The sequence below is a fragment of the Carassius carassius genome, chromosome 32 (assembly GCF_963082965.1).
Source record: "Carassius carassius chromosome 32, fCarCar2.1, whole genome shotgun sequence".
NCBI classification, from domain to species: domain Eukaryota; kingdom Metazoa; phylum Chordata; class Actinopteri; order Cypriniformes; family Cyprinidae; genus Carassius; species Carassius carassius.
In genome coordinates this window covers 14,031,935-14,054,222 of record NC_081786.1, presented here as the reverse complement: position 1 = coordinate 14,054,222, position 22,288 = coordinate 14,031,935, and the positions used below count along the sequence as shown (strand labels likewise).

At 36.5% G+C, this 22,288-nt stretch overlaps 1 protein-coding gene across 1 annotated transcript in view; it reads right to left on the bottom strand.

Moving 5' to 3' along the window:
• Positions 1 to 22,288, bottom strand: part of LOC132112788 (parkin coregulated gene protein-like) — a 114,367-nt gene that overhangs the window by 31,478 nt on the left and 60,601 nt on the right. Inside the window, exons 3-4 of the mRNA XM_059520450.1 lie at positions 8,280 to 8,451; positions 6,403 to 6,552 (exon numbers count right to left, since the gene is read on the bottom strand). Of these exons, the coding sequence (XP_059376433.1) occupies positions 6,403 to 6,552; positions 8,280 to 8,451 (322 nt within the window). The remainder of the gene's footprint in view (positions 1 to 6,402; positions 6,553 to 8,279; positions 8,452 to 22,288) is intronic.

Sequence of the window (22,288 nt, the reverse complement as noted above, 5' to 3'; positions counted from 1 at the left end):
GGAGAAAAAAGGAAAACTAAAGCAGGCAAAACAGAAAATGAACTATAAAAATGAAACCAAAAGTGTGCATAGGCCTAGTTGTTACTTTAATTTTATGGTCGATATCAAAATTACACACTATTTTGTCTAAATAATAAATAAATAAATCTTCTTACCAATTTTAGGGGCTACAAGGGAATTTAAGCGTCACAATATTATATTGTAAAGTGTGAAAAAGTGAAGTTCATTTTGAGATTTGATAAAGACGTAACAGTGTTATTAAATCATTAGTTTAAATCATTAAATAACTTTAAAAGAGGTTAATTTAACTTTTAGATGGCAAAGGCGATCGAAATTTACAAACAGAAAATGTGCATGAACAATTTAATATCCAATTTCAGTCAATATTTATCCAATATGATACAATACTCATAAAATACCCTCTGTGAAGTCTTCCATGGACAGTGTCTCACAAAAGAAAGAGAAATAAAAAAAGGAAATTAAATTAAATTCAGAGACAAAAAACAGAGTAAGAGAAATAAAGGCAGAAACACAGGTGGATGAGGTCATGTGTGTGTATGTGAGCAATAGGCTGATGTATGCAGAGACAGGCAGGTACTCATGAGTCCGGGCTTTTATCAATGGACCTTTAAATTTGAGCCGCTGCTCGGCAGGAAACCTGAGGGGTCCGTCTCATATTTGATTGATTCGAAGCCCCCAGCATAATCCACACCATATGCTTTTATGCATATATATATATATATATATATATATATATATATATATATATATATATATATATATATATATATATATATATATAAATGCAATTTATATGTACAGTAAAATATATAAATTGACTGGCTGTGTTAAAGCAGCATCATTAAGGGCTGTGAGGCATGCTGAGACAGGTCAGGTGTGCACAGGGATAATCGTACGCATGAGGGTGGGCTTGGCAGAGCTGTTCTCTTCTCTCTGGGGGCAGCAGTGGCTGAGATGATGAATTCATCACTGCTGTAAGAGTCCTGCAGGAGACCAGATTGGCTCAAATCCCCCATGAGAGGAAGACACGTGACATAGACGGGAAAATTACGAGCTCATAGGGAGCGGGGTATGAAACTTTTATTGTATTGCTTTGTGATTGTGCGAGCATGTTCTTATGAATATACTTTTTACAGGAGAAGAGGGTATCGTATCAGCAGTGATAAACAAAGTCTCTCAAAAACATGGACTAGCACTTGATATGATAGCAATATGGGCGGATGTTCTCTAGTGAACAAGTATAGGCATACACACACACACACACACACACACACAAGCACACTACAGTCTAGGGATTTGCAAACTGGGGTATGGGGATATCCAGGGGGTCACAAATAGGGGTAATAATAGTATAATATAAATATATATATATATATATATATATATATATGCACTCACAAAATTCTATAAATTAATTATAATTATTATTCTAATTATTTTTATTTAATAACATTTGTTTTCCCAGCATATTAGAATGCACAATTCCACTCTGATTTTTAAAGACTAGTCAGAAACTGTGAAAATAATCAAGTATTTTTACTTTTTTAATTGACTATCATAGATTTATTGTCAAAGTAATAGAAGGTAAATATTTTACAAATATTTATAATATTTGTATATTTTAAAGTATAAATGACTCTTGATACATATATGGCCTTTATAATTTAGGAAAGAGTTCCCTCGCAAAAGGGCCATTTATTGTGGCCTTGAAAAACCTTGGACTAGCCATATACATTTCAACACCAGGCCATGCAATTTTAAACAGTCCTGTTCTTGTCTTTACCAAAAATTCACTTGTGACTTCTGTCTTAATGTATTAAATTCCTTCTCAGAGTTGCATCATTGCCACCTCACTATATATGTTACTGTGTGTGTGTGTTTGTGCTTATCAGACTCATCTGCATTCCCAGCAGGAAGATTCATAGGACCAAAAAGAGTGTATCACAGCAGGTCTGGTGCAGATTAATGTGGAAAGCAGACTAACAGCTCAAAGATAAAGCAGGCCAATAAAAAGACACACACACACACACACACACACACACACACACACGCATGCAGGGAACAGGAGTGAAGCAGAGGCTAACGGCAGAACAGTTCGGGGTCGTTAAGCATCATTAGCGGGACATTTGTTCAGACACATTTGTCAGGAAGCGTCCTGCTAAGCAGGGAGTGTGTTCTCCTCAAGGAGTGTGTACTGGACAGAGGCAAGCAGGCAGGAAATTAAGTTACTGCCGTGTGTGTGTGTGTGTGTGTGTGTGTGTGTGTGTGTAATCTACTGCATGATTGAGCAGATCTGTCCCTCGTAAGAGACGTCACCATGTTTGATTAACAACAAGAATCATCCCAGCCGGAAAACAACAGAAGCGTGTAAACTGCATCTGTGATTCGCATGCATTTAGAGTTCCCGCATTTTCAGTAGTTTGAAGTACAGCAGCACACAAACACGCACTAACACAAGTGAAAATGCTGCAGGCTAATCAGGAGGTAAATCAAGTTTACCTGAGGCCCAAGTGACCACAAAAGTCTTAGAAACCCATAGAAAGTGAAAAAACACAGCAAGATATCAGTGCTACATATTGATTGAAGGGGTTAAACTTCCAGACTCTTAATGATTTAAACAGAGTGGAATAACATTAGGAAAACGCATACAGAAATAGTTCATTTATAACTACTCCAGGGTCAAGGAGTTCTGCCTAGAACAAATTTACCACAAATTTTATTTTTAAAGGAACTGTCTAACCAAAAATTGCAAGGTTTATGTAGCTCTTAATGCCAGGATCAGGGGTTTGATTCCTAGAGAACATAAACTGACAAAATGTATAATTTACCGTAAGCCGCTTTGAACAAAAGGATGTAAAAATTTCCATAGAAATTGGATTCTGGATAATTAATTATTATAAAGCTTAAAAAAATAATTGAGAAACATTTACATATTATAATATAATATAATATAATATAATATAATATAATATAATATAATATAATATAATATAATATAATATAATATAATATAATATAATATAATATAATATAATATAATCACGATGAAATCACGAGTTAAAAGTTCAAAACATTCAATTCACACGGACCGACCATCACACAGAGAACACGCGATCATGCTGGATAAAAATGCACACTTCACAAGATCTCACAGCTGGAGTTTGCAAGGTTTCGGAAATTAAATGTTCATATATTGGTCGACCACTAATTTTTAGCCCAGCTTCAATAAACTGCAAGTCTCCAAACATCTCTCTCTATCTCATACAATCAGACTACTTAACTATGCCACAGAACTAAAAGTTTTTTTTTAAATCTGCAGATAAAAATAGCAACTGCTCATTTCCAAATTCACAAGATGCACTGTGTTTTGTAGTGCCTTACAACCAAAGCAAACCAATTTAACCAGTCCTGATCTTGACTTGTAAACCAGGCATTAAACACTTAAGAGACTTTTCCTACCGCTAATTCACAGAGGAGATTAATATGGAGCCTGGAGCTAATGAGAGAAGCTTTCTCAGCTCCTCCAGTGCTCCTACTTTCGCTCAAAAAACAACATTAGCAGATAATGTAACGGAATTAAGAAGACAAAAGATTCAAATTGGATATTGATCAGAGGAGTGAGGTGCCAGCATTTCGGCTGCTTAAGCCCGTGATGAGGTGATTGATCCACAATGCTTGTCCTCACGTCTGAAGATGTCTGGCAGGTCTATAGTCTGCCTGACAAAGGCAATGAATGGAAGCGTGAACTGGTCCGAAACCAGGACACAATGAATACAGAATGCTCATCAGGCCTCAGGACCATGTTTAAAAGGATGAAAGACATCAGATGACAAAGAGACATGCGCGTAATTTGCACGGGGGTTACGGGGGTCATGACCCCCCCAAAAATCAGATCCAGCTAATATAACCCCCCCAATATCATCACATCATTCAGATTAAAATAGATATGAAATATTCAGAATGAATACTTTTGTTCATTTTCTTTATTAATTTCATTTGCCAGCAAGAAAGATAGTATCATATTTTAAATAATCTGTAATGTACCCCCCGCCCACCGCACCGATTTGGTATTACCAAAGTCTCTGGTATTACCCAACCCGCTTTCAGTACCAAGTTTGTTCACTATTTTGCGCAGTCGATGGGATGAATGGTTGGAGAAAGCTGACGGAAAGATGAAAAGGACACTGAAAGGCAGCCAGACAACGATTTTTCATTGTTTGTCGACACCAGCCAAAAAAAAAGAAAAAAGAAAAAAAAAGAAAACGAAAAATCCTGACCAAACGGAGGTACCCTTAAGTTAGCTGTTAAGTTAGCTCAGCGTTTCTCAAAGTGTGGGGAATAGAAACATGACAAACAGGTTTTGTGCCCATCTTTTTAATTCCTTTATTTATTGACCATACACTCAAAACAAAGACACATTTAAATGTAAGCCTTGACGTTACTTAACCTCTTCACACGTAAGTTTAAAAGTATTTCAAGGCTACCGTTATTGATCGTAGTATCGCTTTATGGTTCCCATGGAGACGCGCCATTCATTGCTTGTCACACCGTAGCCACAATAGTGCTGAATGACTGATGATCTGCTTTTATTTCCTTTTTTATTCAAAATTTCACAAATGTGTTAGCTATAGCAGGATATATCTGATATTTCGATTGTCAAATATGTGCAAGTGGATGTGTTTTGTTGTTCAAACACCTTTATAACGATCGCATTACTTGAGCTGTATGCGCAACGTATTTTAGGTATCTATCTTATTAAAATACCTAAAAAAATACGTACATTATTAGGAATTTACCACCTCTGGTTCAATTTGAGATTATTTTTATTTTTGTTTGTTTGTTTGTTTTTTTGTTGTTCTTTTTGCATGGATTTTGCAAAGTGTCAAAATGAATCAAAGCACAACTAGGTTAATGTTAGTCCACACTTGTATTGATGTTATCAGAGGCTAAATGCAAACACAATTATTATTATTTTTTAATCTAATTTTGAGTCTTATTTCATGCAAAGTGATAATATAATTGCACTTTCATTTTCTTTATTTGAAAATTTTTAATGCTGTTATTTGATGTTAAGTTTTTAAAATGTGATGTTAATAAAATACATTTTAACAGTTAAACTTAAAGCCTAGTTTATTAACATTTTGTTGGGGTGATTGGGGACAGGTGGGGCTCGAAACCCTTTCCTACCTCTGAAGTGGGGAATGGCAGAAAAGTTTGAGAAACACTGAGTTAGCTGATGATTTGTTTTGTTGACTGGAGTTGGCTAGCTAGATGTTCGTTTGCCAGTGTCCTATGAGGTAAAGCCAGAGGGTGCCAGGGACTGTGTAGAACCAATGTCACTGAATTGTAACTGCTGTTTGCTCCAATACAGTCACCCGTTTTGGGGGGGATTGCATAATTAAATTATGCAAATTAGCATGTTACCTTTTACACAAGAAAATAATACAATAAATTAATAAATAAATAAATATGCCGCGAGTTTAACCCCCCCAATGGTAGACCCAAAGTTACGCCCTTGCAAAGAGACACAAATATAACTACACAATCAATAGAAATGCAGTCGCCAGATGATGTAGATTCTTGTATTGGCATGTAGAAAGTCGGCATAAATGTTCAGTAATGATGTAGAATGTTCAATAAGAGTGACTCAGAGCAGTGCCAAAGTCTGCTGATCTGAGACCAGCTTTAAAGATCACAGCTGAAGGCTTGGATCCTGAAAAACAAGCACTGATCTCCAGCAAGACAAGGGCCGCAGGGATCAATGCAAAATCAATGTTAATTGTTAGTGTTTTTCTATGTGGGCAGGTCAGAGATAAAAATTTTTTTTTAAAAAGTTAAACGTAAAACCAAGCAGCAGAAAAAGCACTGAATGTAGTCTTAAAAAACATACTATAGAAATAAAAATTGCTGTTCTATAAAAACAATAAGTCACTTTTCCAAGGCACTCCTCTGTGTATTGTGCATAAAACCATCCCTTTTGAGACCACCATTTGTTTGTTTTTACACAGTCTTGAGAGATTTGTTGATTAAAAATACTTCTGATTCAAATTAGTCTGATTCAAAGGGGAATAGAAGGGTGAATCCTAACTGGATGAGAGGAGGAGCAGGGGACAAAGGAGGGTAATTAGCTACTGAGCAACACTAAAGCAGCTGATACTAATGAAGGACCTTATGTGTGGGTGCTGTGATAGGTGTCACATCCCTATAAGGGGGTTTGAGGAACAGCTGAAGAGTCAGCTGACACGAGCTTGACTAACATGACCTGCCAGAACTAACGCTACACTTGATATACACAGTATATATTTCACAAAAGTGATTTCAAAAGCTAAAAAAACTTTTATAAAAACCAAAAGCAGTTACAGATTTCTATCAGTTGCTTACTGTTCATGTTCTTGAAGATGTTCAGGATGGGGAGGATCTGTCTGTAGTATGGGACCAGCGCCTCACCCACCATATCTGCTGATACAACCAAGTGCTGCAGAACCTTCAGCGTGGTGCAGATGACCTGCCTGCTCCTCGTGTTGAGAGCATCTGCAGACAACACAGAGAGATGAAGAAAACAAGAAAAAGGTCCAAAAACATTTTGAAGTCAGGAATATTTTTGCCATTTTACAACCCTGATTGTAAACAACACTCCCTTTTCTCCATCCAAAGTTGAAAAATCACTTCCTTCACAGGCTCTGTATGCTGGGAAGAAAGCATCAATTCAATACTACAAAAAAAACATTCATCTGCAACCGGCATGATATCCCATATTCCTGTGGTTCAATGGTTAGTGAAAAGAATGACAGACCATTTGAAAGAAGCAGTTTCATTCATAAATATCTATTTTTCCATATGATTTGACTTCTACTGAGAAATAAGCTTTTGTTGTCATTAAATATATATTTGGTTACCCCTTGAATTATCAAAGATCATTGATGTTATGGTGCATTTAAAGCCTGTCTGAACAAGGTATAAGAGTGGCAGCTGTACACTGTACTTTACCAATCACCTCCACTTACTTTCTGCTATCTTATATCTGTATAACACACTATGAAATTCTAAGTACCAAACAAACAGTTTTCAATCAGTGAGACATTTGCACCAAAGGAGTGTTCAGTAATATGTGGTGTGTGACGCATCTGGAGTGAAGATCTGTTTCTAAATCTCTCTAAATAAAGGAACCGTTAATTCCTCCCTAATATTAGTCTCTAAAAATGAACGACCTCACATACCTTTTCCTTCTCTAAATACCACAGGAGCACAACATTAAGACACTTCAGTAATTGCGTTAGTTTAACTCCTGCAGCCATTCCTGTGAGAGAGGGAAGAAAAAGATCCATCCATCTATCTATCTTGCAATCAAGAAGAAGAATTGTTTCATTTAATCATCCCGCAGGAGCTCATTTATTCTTGATTCTGGGCTTCGATTTGACCAGTGCACACCTTTGCTGTGTGTAGGGTCAGTATTTGTTGTGTTTTTCCCCCCTCCAGTTAGCTTAATCCATTCCTTCTTCTATCCATGATGCTAAGTTCTGCCTGAAAGAAGCTTATTTTGTCAGTAAGATGTACCTTGTATGTATAATACCATTTTTTTAAAACTGGAAGACAAACAAAAATTAACCAATAAAAACTTGCATTGTAAAAAATAATAATAATAATAATTATAACAAACAGTTCAGACTTCTATATTACATAAACATAAAAGGGGTCTTTTTGCTTTGCTGGAAAAACATTTGAGTGTTTTTCACAAACAAATGAATAACAAAAATGATATTATATAATTTAAACAGGATCGTAAGAACCCCTGGCAAAAAATAAAGCACCAATGCCCAATATTGCTCTCATCACACTGGATTCTCCTTCAAACTGTTGAGCTCTTCACATGCCTTTGGCCAAACTCCAGCTGTGATATGCATTTTCAGCATTTCAAGGTTTGCTTCTTACCACCTTTCTATAAGCCAGATTTATGGAGAGTGACTGCTTTAGAGTTTTGGAAGATAGCCTCTTGGAGGCCTCCCTTAATACTGTAATATTATTACTAATTTAATGCCATTTTTAGTTTCTCTTTCGCAAGCTGAATGCTTCTCCTATTCTTCCTTTCCTTTCAGTTGAAGTGCATACTCTGTAGGACAGACTGACCCCCATTGAAAGATTTTGTGACTTACAAAAAAAAAGAAATTATAATAATAATAATAATTAGTTACTTTGGACAGTAATTAGTATATTGGACAGGAAGAGCATTAGGGAGTAGATCTCATCCCAATGACACTCACTTTTGATGGGTATGATGAGCTGTGGAATAACAGGCAGGATCTTACTGCCACCATGCTCCAGCATGTCATGGATGCCTTGTCGAGCGAAGAACTCATAGGGGTGAACTGTCTCGCACAGTCCGTCAAAGAACAGGGGGAGGTAGTGATGGTAATCCAGTTTTTCGATCTCCACCTGTTTAAAACACACATGCATACAGGGTCAGCGTTATTTAAAGTGTGTCTGTTCACTATAAAATGTAGGAGCTGCTTCAAATGAGTGGAAGGCCAAAGGGTTTGTGTGTTTTTAAATAACCCCTCTTTGCGTCTGTGCTTTTATTAGACTCAACAAACACTCATAAGCCCCAAGCCGCATAAAGAGCAGCCCCTGTTTTAGTGCCCCTTAGCATGCCAGCACATATTCTGGAGGGGAGACTGGGGGGACAGCTGTTCAGGGGCTTAGAACACTCAAACATGTGACTTCCTGTTGGGTCACACATTCACACCTGTTTTGCTTGGTTTATGAGGATTGAAACATGAATAGACAAGGCCTGTTTCATGTCCTTGAGTATTTGACATACAGTCACACACATTACTGCCTGATTCTTTTCTTCTTTCTGTCACATGTCCGCAGTAGGTTTCATGATATTGTGATTTTTTTAATTGGTCATTTGTCATTTTTTTCCAATCTGAATTCCCTATTATAACTAAATGTATCTATTATATTAGAGTGGTTTATATGAAAGATGTATAGGTCTATTATATTCATAGGAAAGTTTTAAAACAAAATTTTTTGTAAACAAACAACACACACACACACACACACACACACACACAGGCATAGTGTGGATTCAGAACATGAAAAACAAGAGGAGACACATGCAGCTAACCACAGACAGATGTCTCACATCACTGGGGTGATGTCTGTGGAACACAACCTCTGCCTGTAGCATTAATCACTGGAACACTGCGAGTGTATGAGTAGGAGGGTCAGCTTTTGTCTACATTGTGAGTACTAAATGTTCCAACATGGATATTAAAACACTATTATTGTGGGGACCAGGTCATGAAAATGGCTTTACTAAATAATGTATTAATGACAAGATAAACATCCAAAAAGTATTCTGTGGGAAATAGGTTTAAGATTAGAGTGAAACGCATATAATTAACTCAGAAGACAAAAGAAGTCAAAAAGCTCTGCCATGATAGAAAACAAACGTGCATGGTTGAGCAGATCTCCAAGGAAATTTATAAGGCTGTGTTGACCACAAATGCATGTGCACCTGATGTGGGTTCTAAAGGGATATTTTTATTAGTTATTGTGAATTCAGTGCCAACACGTACACTTATTATAACCAAGCATGCTGAACCACCTGTACAAAACTCACACCCCTGCAGGGAAAGAGTCAGAGTCAGTGAATACGTAAAATTTTATAAGATTTAAATGTGACTAGTGTTTTAGCACATCTGATCTCTTCTGGACGCTGATTCCAGCTGCGGGCGGCATAGTAACTAAAGGCGGACTCCCCTTGTTTTGTGTGAACCCTTGGTATTTCTAACTGAGTCTATCCTAATGATCTGAGTGCTCTTTTAGGTTTATATTCAGTGAACATATCTGCAATATATCCGCTCCTAGGTCATTGAGTGATTTATACACGAGTAAAAGTACTTTAAAATCAATCCTAAAAGTAACTGGAAGCCAGTGTAAGGACCTGAGGACTGGTGTGATATGCTCAGATTTTCTGGTTCTAGTCAGAATCCTGGCAGCAGCATTCTGGATAAGCTGCAGCTGTCTAATTGTCTTTTTGGGAAGGCCGGTGAGGAGCCCATTACAATAGTCCACCCTACTGGTGATAAAGGCATGAACAAGTTTCTCCAAGTCTTGACTGGAAACAAAACATCTAAGTCTTGCAATGTTTTTAGATGATAGTATGCTGATTTAGTTACTGCTTTGACATTACTACTGAAACTAAGGTCTGTCTCCAGAATCACACCAAGATTCCTGACTTGATTTTTAGTTGTTTGACCCCTAGAGTCAAGGTATGCATTCACCTTGAAAACATCATCTTTGTTTCCAAATGCAATAACTTCAGTTTTTTCCTTGTTTAAACTGAAGAAAGTTCTGGCACATCCAACTATTAATTTCACCAATACATTGGCAGAGGGAGTAAATGGGGCTGTAGTCATTTGGAGATAATGCTAGGTAAATCTAGGTATCATCAGCATAGCAATTTGGTTCTTTCTCATTATTTGACTTAGTGGGAGCATATACAGGCTAAACAAGAGCGGTGCATGAATTGACCCTTGTGGGACTCCGCATGTCATGGATGTCCACTTAGACTTATGCTTTCCTAGACTCACATAATAGCCTCTCCATTCTAAGTATGACCTGAACCATTTGAGTACCATCGCAGAAATCCAAACCCAGTTTTCCAGTCTCTCTAGTAGTATGTTATGATCGACAGTGTCAAACGCAGCTCTGAGATCTAGCAATACCAGCACTGATATTTTGCCAGAGTCAGAATTTAAGCGAATATCATTTATTATCTTAATGAGTGCTGTCTCTGTGCTGTGATGCGGTCGAAAACCAGATTGAAAATTGTCTAGGTATCCATTTGAGTTTAAGTATTTGTTCAGCTGACTAAAAACAACCTTTTCTATAATTTTGCCTATAAAAGGAAGATTAGATATTGGTCTATAATTGCTCAAAATGGTGTTATCAAGATTGCTCTTTTTCAAGAGAGGCTTAATAACTGCAGTTTTCAGGGAGTTTGGAAATGTCCCAGAAAGAAGTGATGCATTCACCACTTCTAAGAGATCTGCTTCTAAACAATTTGGCGAACTTTTGAAAAAAGACATTGTATCTTTTTGATATTGTGGCCAAATCTGTCTGACCTCTGCATTTCTTGAGGATGTGCCAATCGCCTTCCTGATTCCTTCCTGATTGTCTTTTCATAGTCTGAACTGCTGTTGTTTATTAAAATAAGTTACATTAAAATAGAATACACCTCTTGTCACTTGTCACTATATCTTCCAGAAGAACATACTTAATAAAACCTGCCTGCTTACTAATTAACATTTTAATAAAATGCTTTATGTTTTCTTATTCTATAGTAGGTCTAACCAATTTTTAAAAGCAATAAGGCACTAAAGGCCATCTTGTGGCATCATGCCTAACAAACCCCTTCAGGCCTGTTTCACAACACACACAAAAGCAGTGTGTTTTCATATTTCTACACATATTAAAACATCACAGTATTCAAACAGCCTGTGTTCACTAATCCAATAAATTCCACTTCCTGTCAATCATTTTCCATTTCAATATCCTGTGGGGTGTGGCAAATTTAAATCAAATTCACACACGTGAACAGAAAGACAGCCAGTTCTTAAAAACTGAACTGTGCTCGCTCCTGGTGTGTGAGAACTTGTCCTTTAAAAGGATTTTGATAGCTCTCACATCTATTTGTGTAACATATTGATTTAGAGCAGCCGGGGATGTTAAAGGAAAGACAAATAATTTGTCACTGGTGCAAAAACAAAGAAATATGAGAAGCATCACGCATGCTGCGAATGTGACATACATAAACCACAGAATGAGACTGAACGGCTCAATAGAGACACCACTGGTAAGGTATTTGAAGTAAATAAAACAAATATTGTTTTATAGTGAAACAGAGAATTATTTCTGACTCTTACAAAAATCGAAGCCCATTCTTTACCATTTACCCATGATTCAATTTGCGGTCTATACAAAAGAAAAGGGTGAAATGTCAAGTGGGATTTGAAAAGAGCGAATCTGATCATAAGTGGTCAGTGAAACAGAGACCAGGGTCATCCCATATCGGTTGCTATGAGGACAGCAAAGATTTCAGTGGCAAATAAGTGAGCATTGAAATTACAGGTATAGGGAAAAAGGCAAATATGGGAGTCAGTGAATAATGAAAAGTGCTGGTCTCGCTGAAAGAGTTTCTGTTGAATGGATGCAATTATGATCCTTTTGGAAGCCATTAAAACTGTAACTGCCCATGAGCAGAGTTGTTGAAAGCTCTTAATGCCTGACAGATTGGGCAGAAAGACAGCCAGGTGCGGTTTGAGCTTGTATGGCTGCAGTGGAACGGATGAGGCAGAGCCGAAACTAACAGCCAGCACTCCAGACACACTCTGGCATTGAGGTGAGACATAAGGCTTGATGTGAATGCCAGCAGCACATTTCTCCTAGCATGCCGGGCACAAAGACACCTGTAGGGGGAAATGGCCAACCCGTGGTGTCTATCATGAAGATGAATGACCAAACTGGCTGCTTGATTTTATATCATCCCTAGAAGAGGAAGAGGTACTCGCTGCAGACAGGAGGAACTCAAGGACACTCAAAGGACCTTGTGAGTTCCCTATGCCAAGCGGGACGAGTGAGATGGTACTAAAAGCAATACAGGCATGCTCTCAACAAATACTACATACATTTCCAAGTTGAACAGTCAGCTTGACACACATTTTGACAGTTTGAAATGTGCCATCCATGTACAAGAGGAGGCAAAAATTCAAAGCAATGTCCTGGTTATGAGAGTGTGACCTGTGAGTGAAAAATGTCATTGCATTTCAGGAAACTACAGAGGGAGGAAAATAACTTGACGTCCTCTCTTTGCCAGGCTGTCGCAGTAAGATAGAGGAGCGGTTTTTCTGGCATGAGAGGAGGGGGGAGTATACATTTTCAGGCTCATTCTGCAAGGATGTTTTTTTGTTTTTTGGAGATGGCTGTGATGAAGTCACCTGCTGACACACGGGGCATATGTGGCACAGTAAGGGCTTCATCTGTCCAAATGCTATATATGGCTATATATGCAGGAAAGATACATATTTTTGAATTTTAAAAAAGTTTTTCAAGTAAAGAAATCTTATAATATAATAACACTAATAATAATAATAATAACAATAGCTGCTATTATTAAAAAATCATGCCTGTTAAATTATTTAATTAACATATGTAATTAAAAAATGTGTATGTATAATATTTAATACAAGTATTCTTGTCTTGTTATATGTGCAAATGTCTAAAATTTGAAAACAAAATACATTTACTTGAGAAGTGAATTATGCAGATTTGTTTTATGAAAACAAGAACAAATATCTACCAATGTCAACTTAATTCAACTTAAACCAACCTAATTCAAAGAGAAAACAAGTTCACTTATAGATGTTTGCTCTTGTTTAAAGCATTAATTTTGTTCAGTTTCTCATAAAATATGACTTCATAATGTATTTAGATTTTAGGATGTTTACATATTTATACTGGAAAACAAAGCAAAATAAATAATTATATATAATATATATAATATAAATAAGTGAGCATTGAAATTACTGGAAAACAAAGCAAAATAAATAAATATATATAATATATATAATATAAATAAGTGAGCATTTAAATTACAGGTACAGGGAAAAAGGATATATATATATATAATTTTTTTTTTTTTTTTTGCAGTTTGTAAGATTTAATTCTTTGACTTTATGAAAGTAAGACTTTCTACTTTTTAAGGACTTAATCTGTGAAAGTGTTAAGACCCACAGAAAACCTGTATAAAATAATAATATAATATAATATAATATAATATAATATAATATAATATAATATAATATAATATAATATAATATAATATAATATAATATAATATAATATATTTTTGTTCTGCAATCATGAGCAGGATGATAAAAGAAAACCATATAACATAGGAGAGGCAAAATTTTCTGCTCCTCCAGTCACCTAAGATAAAAAAAAAATCCAAAGCTTGTGTGTGTATCATTTGGCCCGGATAACAGCAATGCTGTATGACTCACACCCAGCTTTCCATCACCAAACAAACACACATTTTCCTGTACTTAAGCTAATGTCAGGAGAAACCACTGGCGGTGGTGCTGAGGAGCTCCAGGATGGTGACGGACTGTAACAGCAGTGCTCCAGAGCAGACAGGCTGGAGTTGCAGCCGTGGGGCTGTGAGAGGCGGGAGAGAGTTGACAGCTTTTGTCAGGAAACTCAGTGAGTGGCCAGCAGACGGAGATGAGCTTGTCTCTGATGGGTTTATTGAAAAAGCTGCAGGCGCAAACTGCTTGAGCCAACATGGCTCTACAACACTCACAATACATAGACATGAATTGCCTTATTTCTCATTCTGCTTAAAGTCTCTTTTAACTCTCTTTTCTTCAGACATTAAATACATTCAGCAGGAGGAAGAGCAGAGACAGAGAAATAAATAAAAAAAAAACATGAACCATGTTCAAAAAAAGAACCATGGTCTAGTACATATACCCCAACATACTGAACTGGTCTGTAAAGACCCATACTCACCAGTTGCAGAAAACAATTATTTATGTACTGTATATCTATGTTTTTTTTTTTCTAAAAAAAAACAACAACATTCAATTCAATAAATGAAATAATGTTAAAAAAATAAAATGTCAACTAAAATAAATTATTAAACACAATAATACAATAAAATAATACAATTATATTTATTTATAAAATTGTATAAAATGTCTGTAAAAAGTTCAATGTTGTGTTTTTTTTTTAGAAAGCAAGTAAAATTACAACTTTCAATGAGAGGGCCAAACAGAACAGGAGGCAGATGTGAAACTGCTGTGGATGAGTGATTGAGAAGTGAAGTGCACATTTGAGAGCTGTATGCAAAACACTGCTGCCCCAGGCAACTGCCTATATTACCTATGCCGGGATCTGGCACTTGAGCTGGTACTCATATGCAATGTGAGTTTGAATATGGTTGAACATATTTCTTAGCCTTCTCTCTCTCCATCATTTTCTGTCACCTCTCTATCTTTGTAAGTGGAGCTTCTCTAGCTAAATTGCTCAATGCATGAGTTTGAAACACAGTTAGCAATGGCTGGTAAAACCAAACTTTTTCTCCTCTATAGTAACTAATGCCAATCCTGTCTAGAGTCAGGAGGAAGATGAAGAAAATAGGGTGTGGAGAGAGGTGGAAGTGGAATTCACTTTTGGGCTTTGCTAATCACTTTTGGGCTTAGGGAAAGATTGGCAGAAATGGAAAAGGAGCGAGTTAATGAGAAAATATGAGGATTCTTGTGAGGCCTTTGAATGAAATATGGTTGATATTCTCTGTGTGCGGTGGAGACAGGGCTGTCTGTCATTAGCACTCTGAGGGCAGAGAATCTAGGCTAAGTGTTCAGGCCATTTCTGTTGCCTTTCCAACTGACTGCATAGATATGAGGATTTCACAGCCTATTACACATGATAATTGGAGAACATATTGAATTGGAGGCAATTTTCTCTTCTTCTTTGTATGCATAAATGTTTACAGTATTCACAGTAAAGGCTTGTCTGGAAGCATGTGACAGAGCATGCTAGATGACGGATCCAGTTACGTATCCAATATTTGTTTCAATAAATGTGCTTGGCACTCTGTCAAATAATACAAAATAAAAAATGGCATAATAGAGAAGGCTATTTAAATGATGAATGTTTTGTTTACATGGTTTATTAGCAATTCCCGGCATGCAGTGATATTCAATAACAGCACTTCACTAAAAGCGCACCTTTATCTCATTTCATTGTTGCCACTTCTCCATATCAATCAACAAAGTGAAAAGGAACAAGTGAAAGAGAAAAGAGATATGCGGACAAAAATGAGAGAATAGGTAAACATTTGTATTAAGCTGAAAACAATTTCCCAATTTTGACTTAAAAAGTCTAACAATAGTCAGTAGTCAATAGTCTAACAACATATGAAGCACAGCTCACAGAGAAGTCACTTTCAAACCAAGCAGCTTTCTGTTGGTCAAAGCAAAGAATGAACTGAAATCTTTCACCCTCACACAAAATTACGAAACACATGGAATCCTATTGAAATTATTGGATTTTGTCTGCAAAAATTCCCCAAATGTGAATGGACTTTAAGACAAGAAACTAGGCTTTCTGAACAGCTAGCTTTGAGTTTAAATCACATGTTTAATGGCTCTAAATCATTGTCCAGTACAGATAAGGGATGCTGATCCCTGGCTGAGGTGGAACAGTCATAAAACACAAGAAATGAAAAGAAAGATGGGAAGACATGAAAGATAGAATAAAATATTAAGTGCTTATTAAATCTCATCATCACATCCATCTGTCATTATAATCAGACGTAATCATGGCTGTCTGTCTGCTGACACACACATCTGTACAACTGACAGCACTCTCATTGCTTCTGGGTTGTCTTTATATGAGAGAGAGACAGGGAGACCAAAGACACATAAACCTAGTTATCAAAAAATTTAAAGCACAGAGATTTGACCAGCACAGAAGATATGTCTCCTTTTAATGTTACGTGTATTGTGAGCAAACTGCTAATGTAGCTACAAACAAAATTACCACTTTAAAACCTAGTGAGCTGCCTTACATAGGGCATCATAGCCAGAGCCGTTAAGAAACAGAGTTGTTACACTCTCAAAGACTTCCAGAGAAACTGAGGAATGTGAAAGTAAAGCGTGTCATGGAGCAGCCAATAGTTCCAGATTTAAACCCCTTCATTTCAGTGTTTCCCATGGACACTTGTTTATAAATTAAAGAAATTACTGCATTTTTTGACATTTCAATGCATTAGTTGACCTTTAGGAAATCTGGACAGTACTGGTATTTTATGAAGTGCATTAAAGTTAATGTTTATCATTAGATAATAGACAGTTATATTATAATTGCAGTTAGATAATGTGAGAAACACCTTTATAGCAACCACAACCAGATGCTAGCTGTCAAGTTTTTTGTATTTCTGCAATCATCCTCTTACTGTAGGCATTTCACTGTATGCATTTGGTTGCTTTGTGTTTTTAAACATTATTTTAAACTTTTTTCGTTGGGTTATATTCTGTATTTGCATACCCTTTTTAATATTCACTTATGTTGTATGCTTACGTGAATATTAGGGTGTACCTGAATGTCCCTGATGAATCGTAATTTTCGAATCTTGCTAATAGATGACTAATAGTCGATTCATTTGTTTGGGGACAGGGCAAAATACATTACCAAGAGTTAAGTCATTCGATAGTCATAAAACTTACATTAACACAAAGGAGAAAATGTGTAACAGACACCTCACAGATACAAATGAGGTAAATAATGTTTTATGTTTTGATTAAAAATAGTTAACATTAAACATCAGCAAAAACTAAGAATTTACCATATTTCAACATTTTCAACATATTTTACAATATTGCTCTCATTATAATGTTATGTATATGACAGTAGTTATTAAAGTGTAAGTTCACTTCAAAATGAAAATTAGCCCATAAATTACTCACCCTCAAGGCATCATAGGTGTATATGACTTTCTTCTTTCAGACAAATCCAGTCGGAGTTATATTTAAAATTGTTTAATGGCGGGTGTTGCAGTGCATCAGTCCAAAAGAAGTAAGGCTGTCAACGAATATTCTAAATTCGAATATATATTCGAATAGTTTTTAAAAAACGAATTTCGAAGGTGAAAATTAATTTTCGAATAAAAAAAAAAAAATGTGGAAAAAACGCCCGCGGTAGTAGAGGCGTGGCTGTCTGCTTTGCAAGTGGTCGCGCTAGCGCGCCTGAGGATTCAGGAACAGGTCACAGCCTCACAGGAGTCGCACTGTCTGGCACAGCATCACTGCTGAAAGTTGACGCGTCTTCATGGAAGATGACAGCAAGTGCAGAGCCCAACTCGACCGCAGCAGAGAAAGCGAGGTAAAATTGTTGACCCGCGAGATAAAGTTGTATGCAAGCTATTCAAGATACAGTTAGCATACCATTCAACCATGAGGTCACATCTCAAAAATGTGCACCCAAATGAGCATGGCATAATGTGTGGAACTCCAGCTAAACAGTCACGTCTTGACACTTAACGTTACTTTGCATCGCCCGCCACAAGCTCTTTGTCTGCAACACGACAAGAGGCCATAACGGATCAATTAATTTCGTTCATTTGTAAGGACATGAGACCGATCAGTGTCGTGGATGGGGCAGGCTTCGGGGAGTTCTGTCAAGCGAAATGGATCCGAGGTTTGATTATTTATCGTTTCATGTCAAGGAAAAGTTCCATGTTTACCACAGCACAGCTCGCTCGGAGCATTCAATGCCAGTTCTATATGCTGTAAAACTTCAATTAATATTAATAATATTTGTTTCATTCACTGAATGAAGCCTGCTATATTTGGGACAGAATTCGCGACCTTAAATTGCTTGCACAAAACTCTTGATCAGCACTGAAAAATTTGTTTGTTCATTTAAACCGTTATGCGCAGAGAGGGTGAGAGACCGTGAGGTCTGCAGTCTTGGCCATTAGTTGATTTCCTTGTTTTTTTGTAGGTAATACGTTGTCAAATATGTTTAAACTTAAATAGACTACCTATACAAGTAGTTATGTCTCTTTGTTTTATTTTGTCCTGTTATTGACGTAATGCGCATCACTGACAACATGCGCCACCAGATGTTCGAATAGTTCGAATGTTCGTGTTTTTTTTAGAGGGAATATTCGAACGTCATTTTTGAGCAATTTTGACAGCCCTAAAAAGAAGTTAAATAAAAAGCACCCATTCATTAAAAAAATTACTCATACAGCTCCATGGGTGAACAAAGGCCCCCTGTAGTGAATCAATGCATTTTTGTAAGAAAAATATCTATATTCAAAACATAATAATCACTTTAATCTAGCTTGCGCCAACAGTTGTACATATATATATATATATATAGGTGTATCTCAAAAAATTTGAATATCATGGAAAATATCTTTATTTTTGTAATTTAATAAAAAAAAGCTAACTTTCTTATATTCTAGATTCATTGCACACAAACTGAAATACTTCAAGAGTTTTTTGTTTTAATTCTGATGGTTATGACTTACATCTTAGGAAAATAAAAAATTCAGTATTTCAAATACAGTATGAGGCAATCAGCCTGTGGCACTGCTGAGAAGTTATTAAAGCCCAGGTTGCTTTGATAGCGGCCTTCAGCTCCTCTGTATTGTTTGTCAGATGTTACTTATCTTCCTCTTCACAATACCCCATAGATTTTCTGTGAGGTTCAGGTCAGGCATGTTGGCTGGCAAATCAAGAACAGTAATATCATGGTCAGCAAACCACTTGGAAGTTCAAGACTGGTTCAAGAGTGGCTTGGTTCTAGGAATTTGGTTCTGGTGAAGTGTAGAGCATATGCTTGGGTTGAGAACTTGCTTAAAGTTGTTTTAATACAAAATAAGAGAATAAATTGTTGGGGCATGCCATGGGTGTATCATCCATCTTCTGGCTAACTCCTAACAATAAGAGCTAAATTTACCTTGTTTAGTATGTGTTGTAGATAGCAGCTGTGTCACAAAATCTTAATAAATCAATCAAATAAAATAAATCAATTCATTTATGGACAGTGGTTCCACATAATGGAAACATGTTATCTTTACTAAAATACTTTAGTTCGGATGATCTTGATTGATTCAAGTTATTTGGACATGATTGATGAAGTTTACTCAATTCAGCTTAGTTCATCATACATTATGTATTTGAGTAGAGATAACATGTTTCATGTTTTACATAGTTACATCCTGTACCCTCACCAAGGCTGCCTTTATTCGAGCAAAAATACACATTTAAAAATAATAGTAATAATAATAATAATAATTTCAATAGAGTTTGATGTAGAATGTTGCTAGCCTAACAGTGAGTAATAGTAAATAACCATTAACCACCATTTTTTGAGGCTTTTCATTATTGAATAAAATCTTAATAATTTTCTCAACATTTTTCTCTCCTCATTTGCTATCTAGGATTTAGAGTAAATATATGCTCTTTTAGTTGCCATGGTTGCTATGGAAAGAAACCAATTGCCCCAAGTATAAATTTAAATGCAATCATCACTTCATTCCTGATTAGGTCTGAGTTCATTAGCAACACTCTCTTTAGCAAAAAATAAATAAATAAATTAGCCTTTGCTCGGGCATTAGCAATGAAGACATTCAGAGGCTGGTTTAGTGCTTACAGGCACATAGGTATACTGAGTTTTCAGTTCTGTTCTCTACCTGTAAGGATGTTCTTAATAAGTCTCGGACTAGAACCGCCTGGAGACTCTAGCCAAAGCCATTACACATGCTGATCTGATTGCCTTCATTCATTATTAAATCAAAATGCTGTGTGGCCTTCATGTCGGCAACTTTATGAGACTTTAAAATTTAAACACTTGAAAACTGACTGGTAATTCTGACTAAACCATCCAGTAAAAGGGGCAGTAAGCGCTATGCCCATTCCACTCCCAGATGCTACTGATGTTAACACTTCAAACACAACCTGCCCCTGTCAACGATAGCTCAGAGACTAATTAAACTAAGCACAATGCTGACCAATTATACACAAAACAAGCTCGTTAGAGCAATGTAAGCTTGTTTTATTAATAACCCCATTTATTACCAAAATCAAATCACTTGTATCTGTAAACATCAAAGAGATACAACTGTGACATAAATTTTATATATTTATATATTTCTATACACACACAAAATACTTTGTATACAATCTGTTTTATATAGATTTACAGTAGTATGCTACATGACAGCATTGACTACAATGCTGTTAATGTTTACAAAATACTATACAATTAAACCATGAAAAAAATATATACTACCATTCAAAAGTTAGTAAGTCAATAACATGTGATTTCAAATAAATGCTTTTCTTTTAAATCTTCTATTGATCAAAGGTTTATGGCAAAAGAAAACACCAGTCCTTATCACAGTGGCTCTAGTCATGAAGCAGCAGAAAATGCCATTTGGAACAAGCCATATCTCACAAAAGACAGATCAAATGTTCTCCCCAATAAATGTTTTAAACCTTGTTGATAATGCCACTTTTCATCTGCAACACTCACTGTAAATGAATGACTTCCGATTGGCTATTTGTGTGACCGCCCCTTTAGTCTGACCGCTTTAAATAGGCCTCAATTAGCAGTTTTAATGAGCAGATGAGTGAGAGTGCAGCTGCAGGCAGAGCCTCAGAGAGACCTGCTCTCCACCACTCCAGATTGGCCAGACGGTGGCTGGCAGCAGCAGGGTGAACACCGCTGTGCCCAGTGCTCAATCTGCACTCAATCTGGACTCAGCTGCTCTTAATGCCCCTTTATTAGACTCTTTCTTTCTTCTTGTATGTCTGTCTCTACCCCTCTTCCTAATGTCTCTAGGCTCTTTTGCAAGGTTTTAATTAAATCAAACATCAGAAAATAAGTTTTCTGACAGATGTTTGTTTATGCTAATGTGTCAGAAGAGCTCTCTGTTGTACCGCTCTCTGGCGACACCTCAGCTGCTAGAAAATGTAACGCTGACACGCACAAAAAGAGCCAGCGAAAATGTCTAATATCCTATAAAAAAATACATCCTACAAGCACAATGGTTTCTCAACAAGACTGATTCAGAGAATGTATGATTCTGCAGAAAATGATGACACACAAAATCATTTTGGTATTATGAGAGCTATAATTTTTTATACTGTATAAAAACCGAAATGACAGCACGGAGAGCCACGTTGTGCCTTATTTCCCACAGATCTGTGCTCTCTTCTTCCACGCCACATAAAGCCCTCAATGTTCCTACAGGCACACACATGATGCTGTTACTCCTTCATTTCCCCTCTCTCTATCTTTGTCTGTTATTTATTGCATTTTATGCCACAAAGTAAAGAGAGTTAAGGAGAAAGTAGCCAGATGAATCAAATGCATATATTATACTGTCATACTGTATATCAGATGTAGAAAAGAAAGTAGTTTTACATTTACCTTCATAACACACAGGCTAGACCTATAAAGAGAGCACATGCCAGACATGCCACATATGCATACTTTTATTACCTCTGATTAATTGTCTATTCATTTTCTAACAGGGGAACAGGGGATATTGAAAACAGGAACAAGCTGTGATGGATCTGGTAGCTCAAAAGCACAAGACGTGAAGACCATTCCTCATAAAATTGCTCTCTTCCACTCACAAGGTGTGTCTATGTGTGTGTATGCTGCAGTGATCCACAGATAG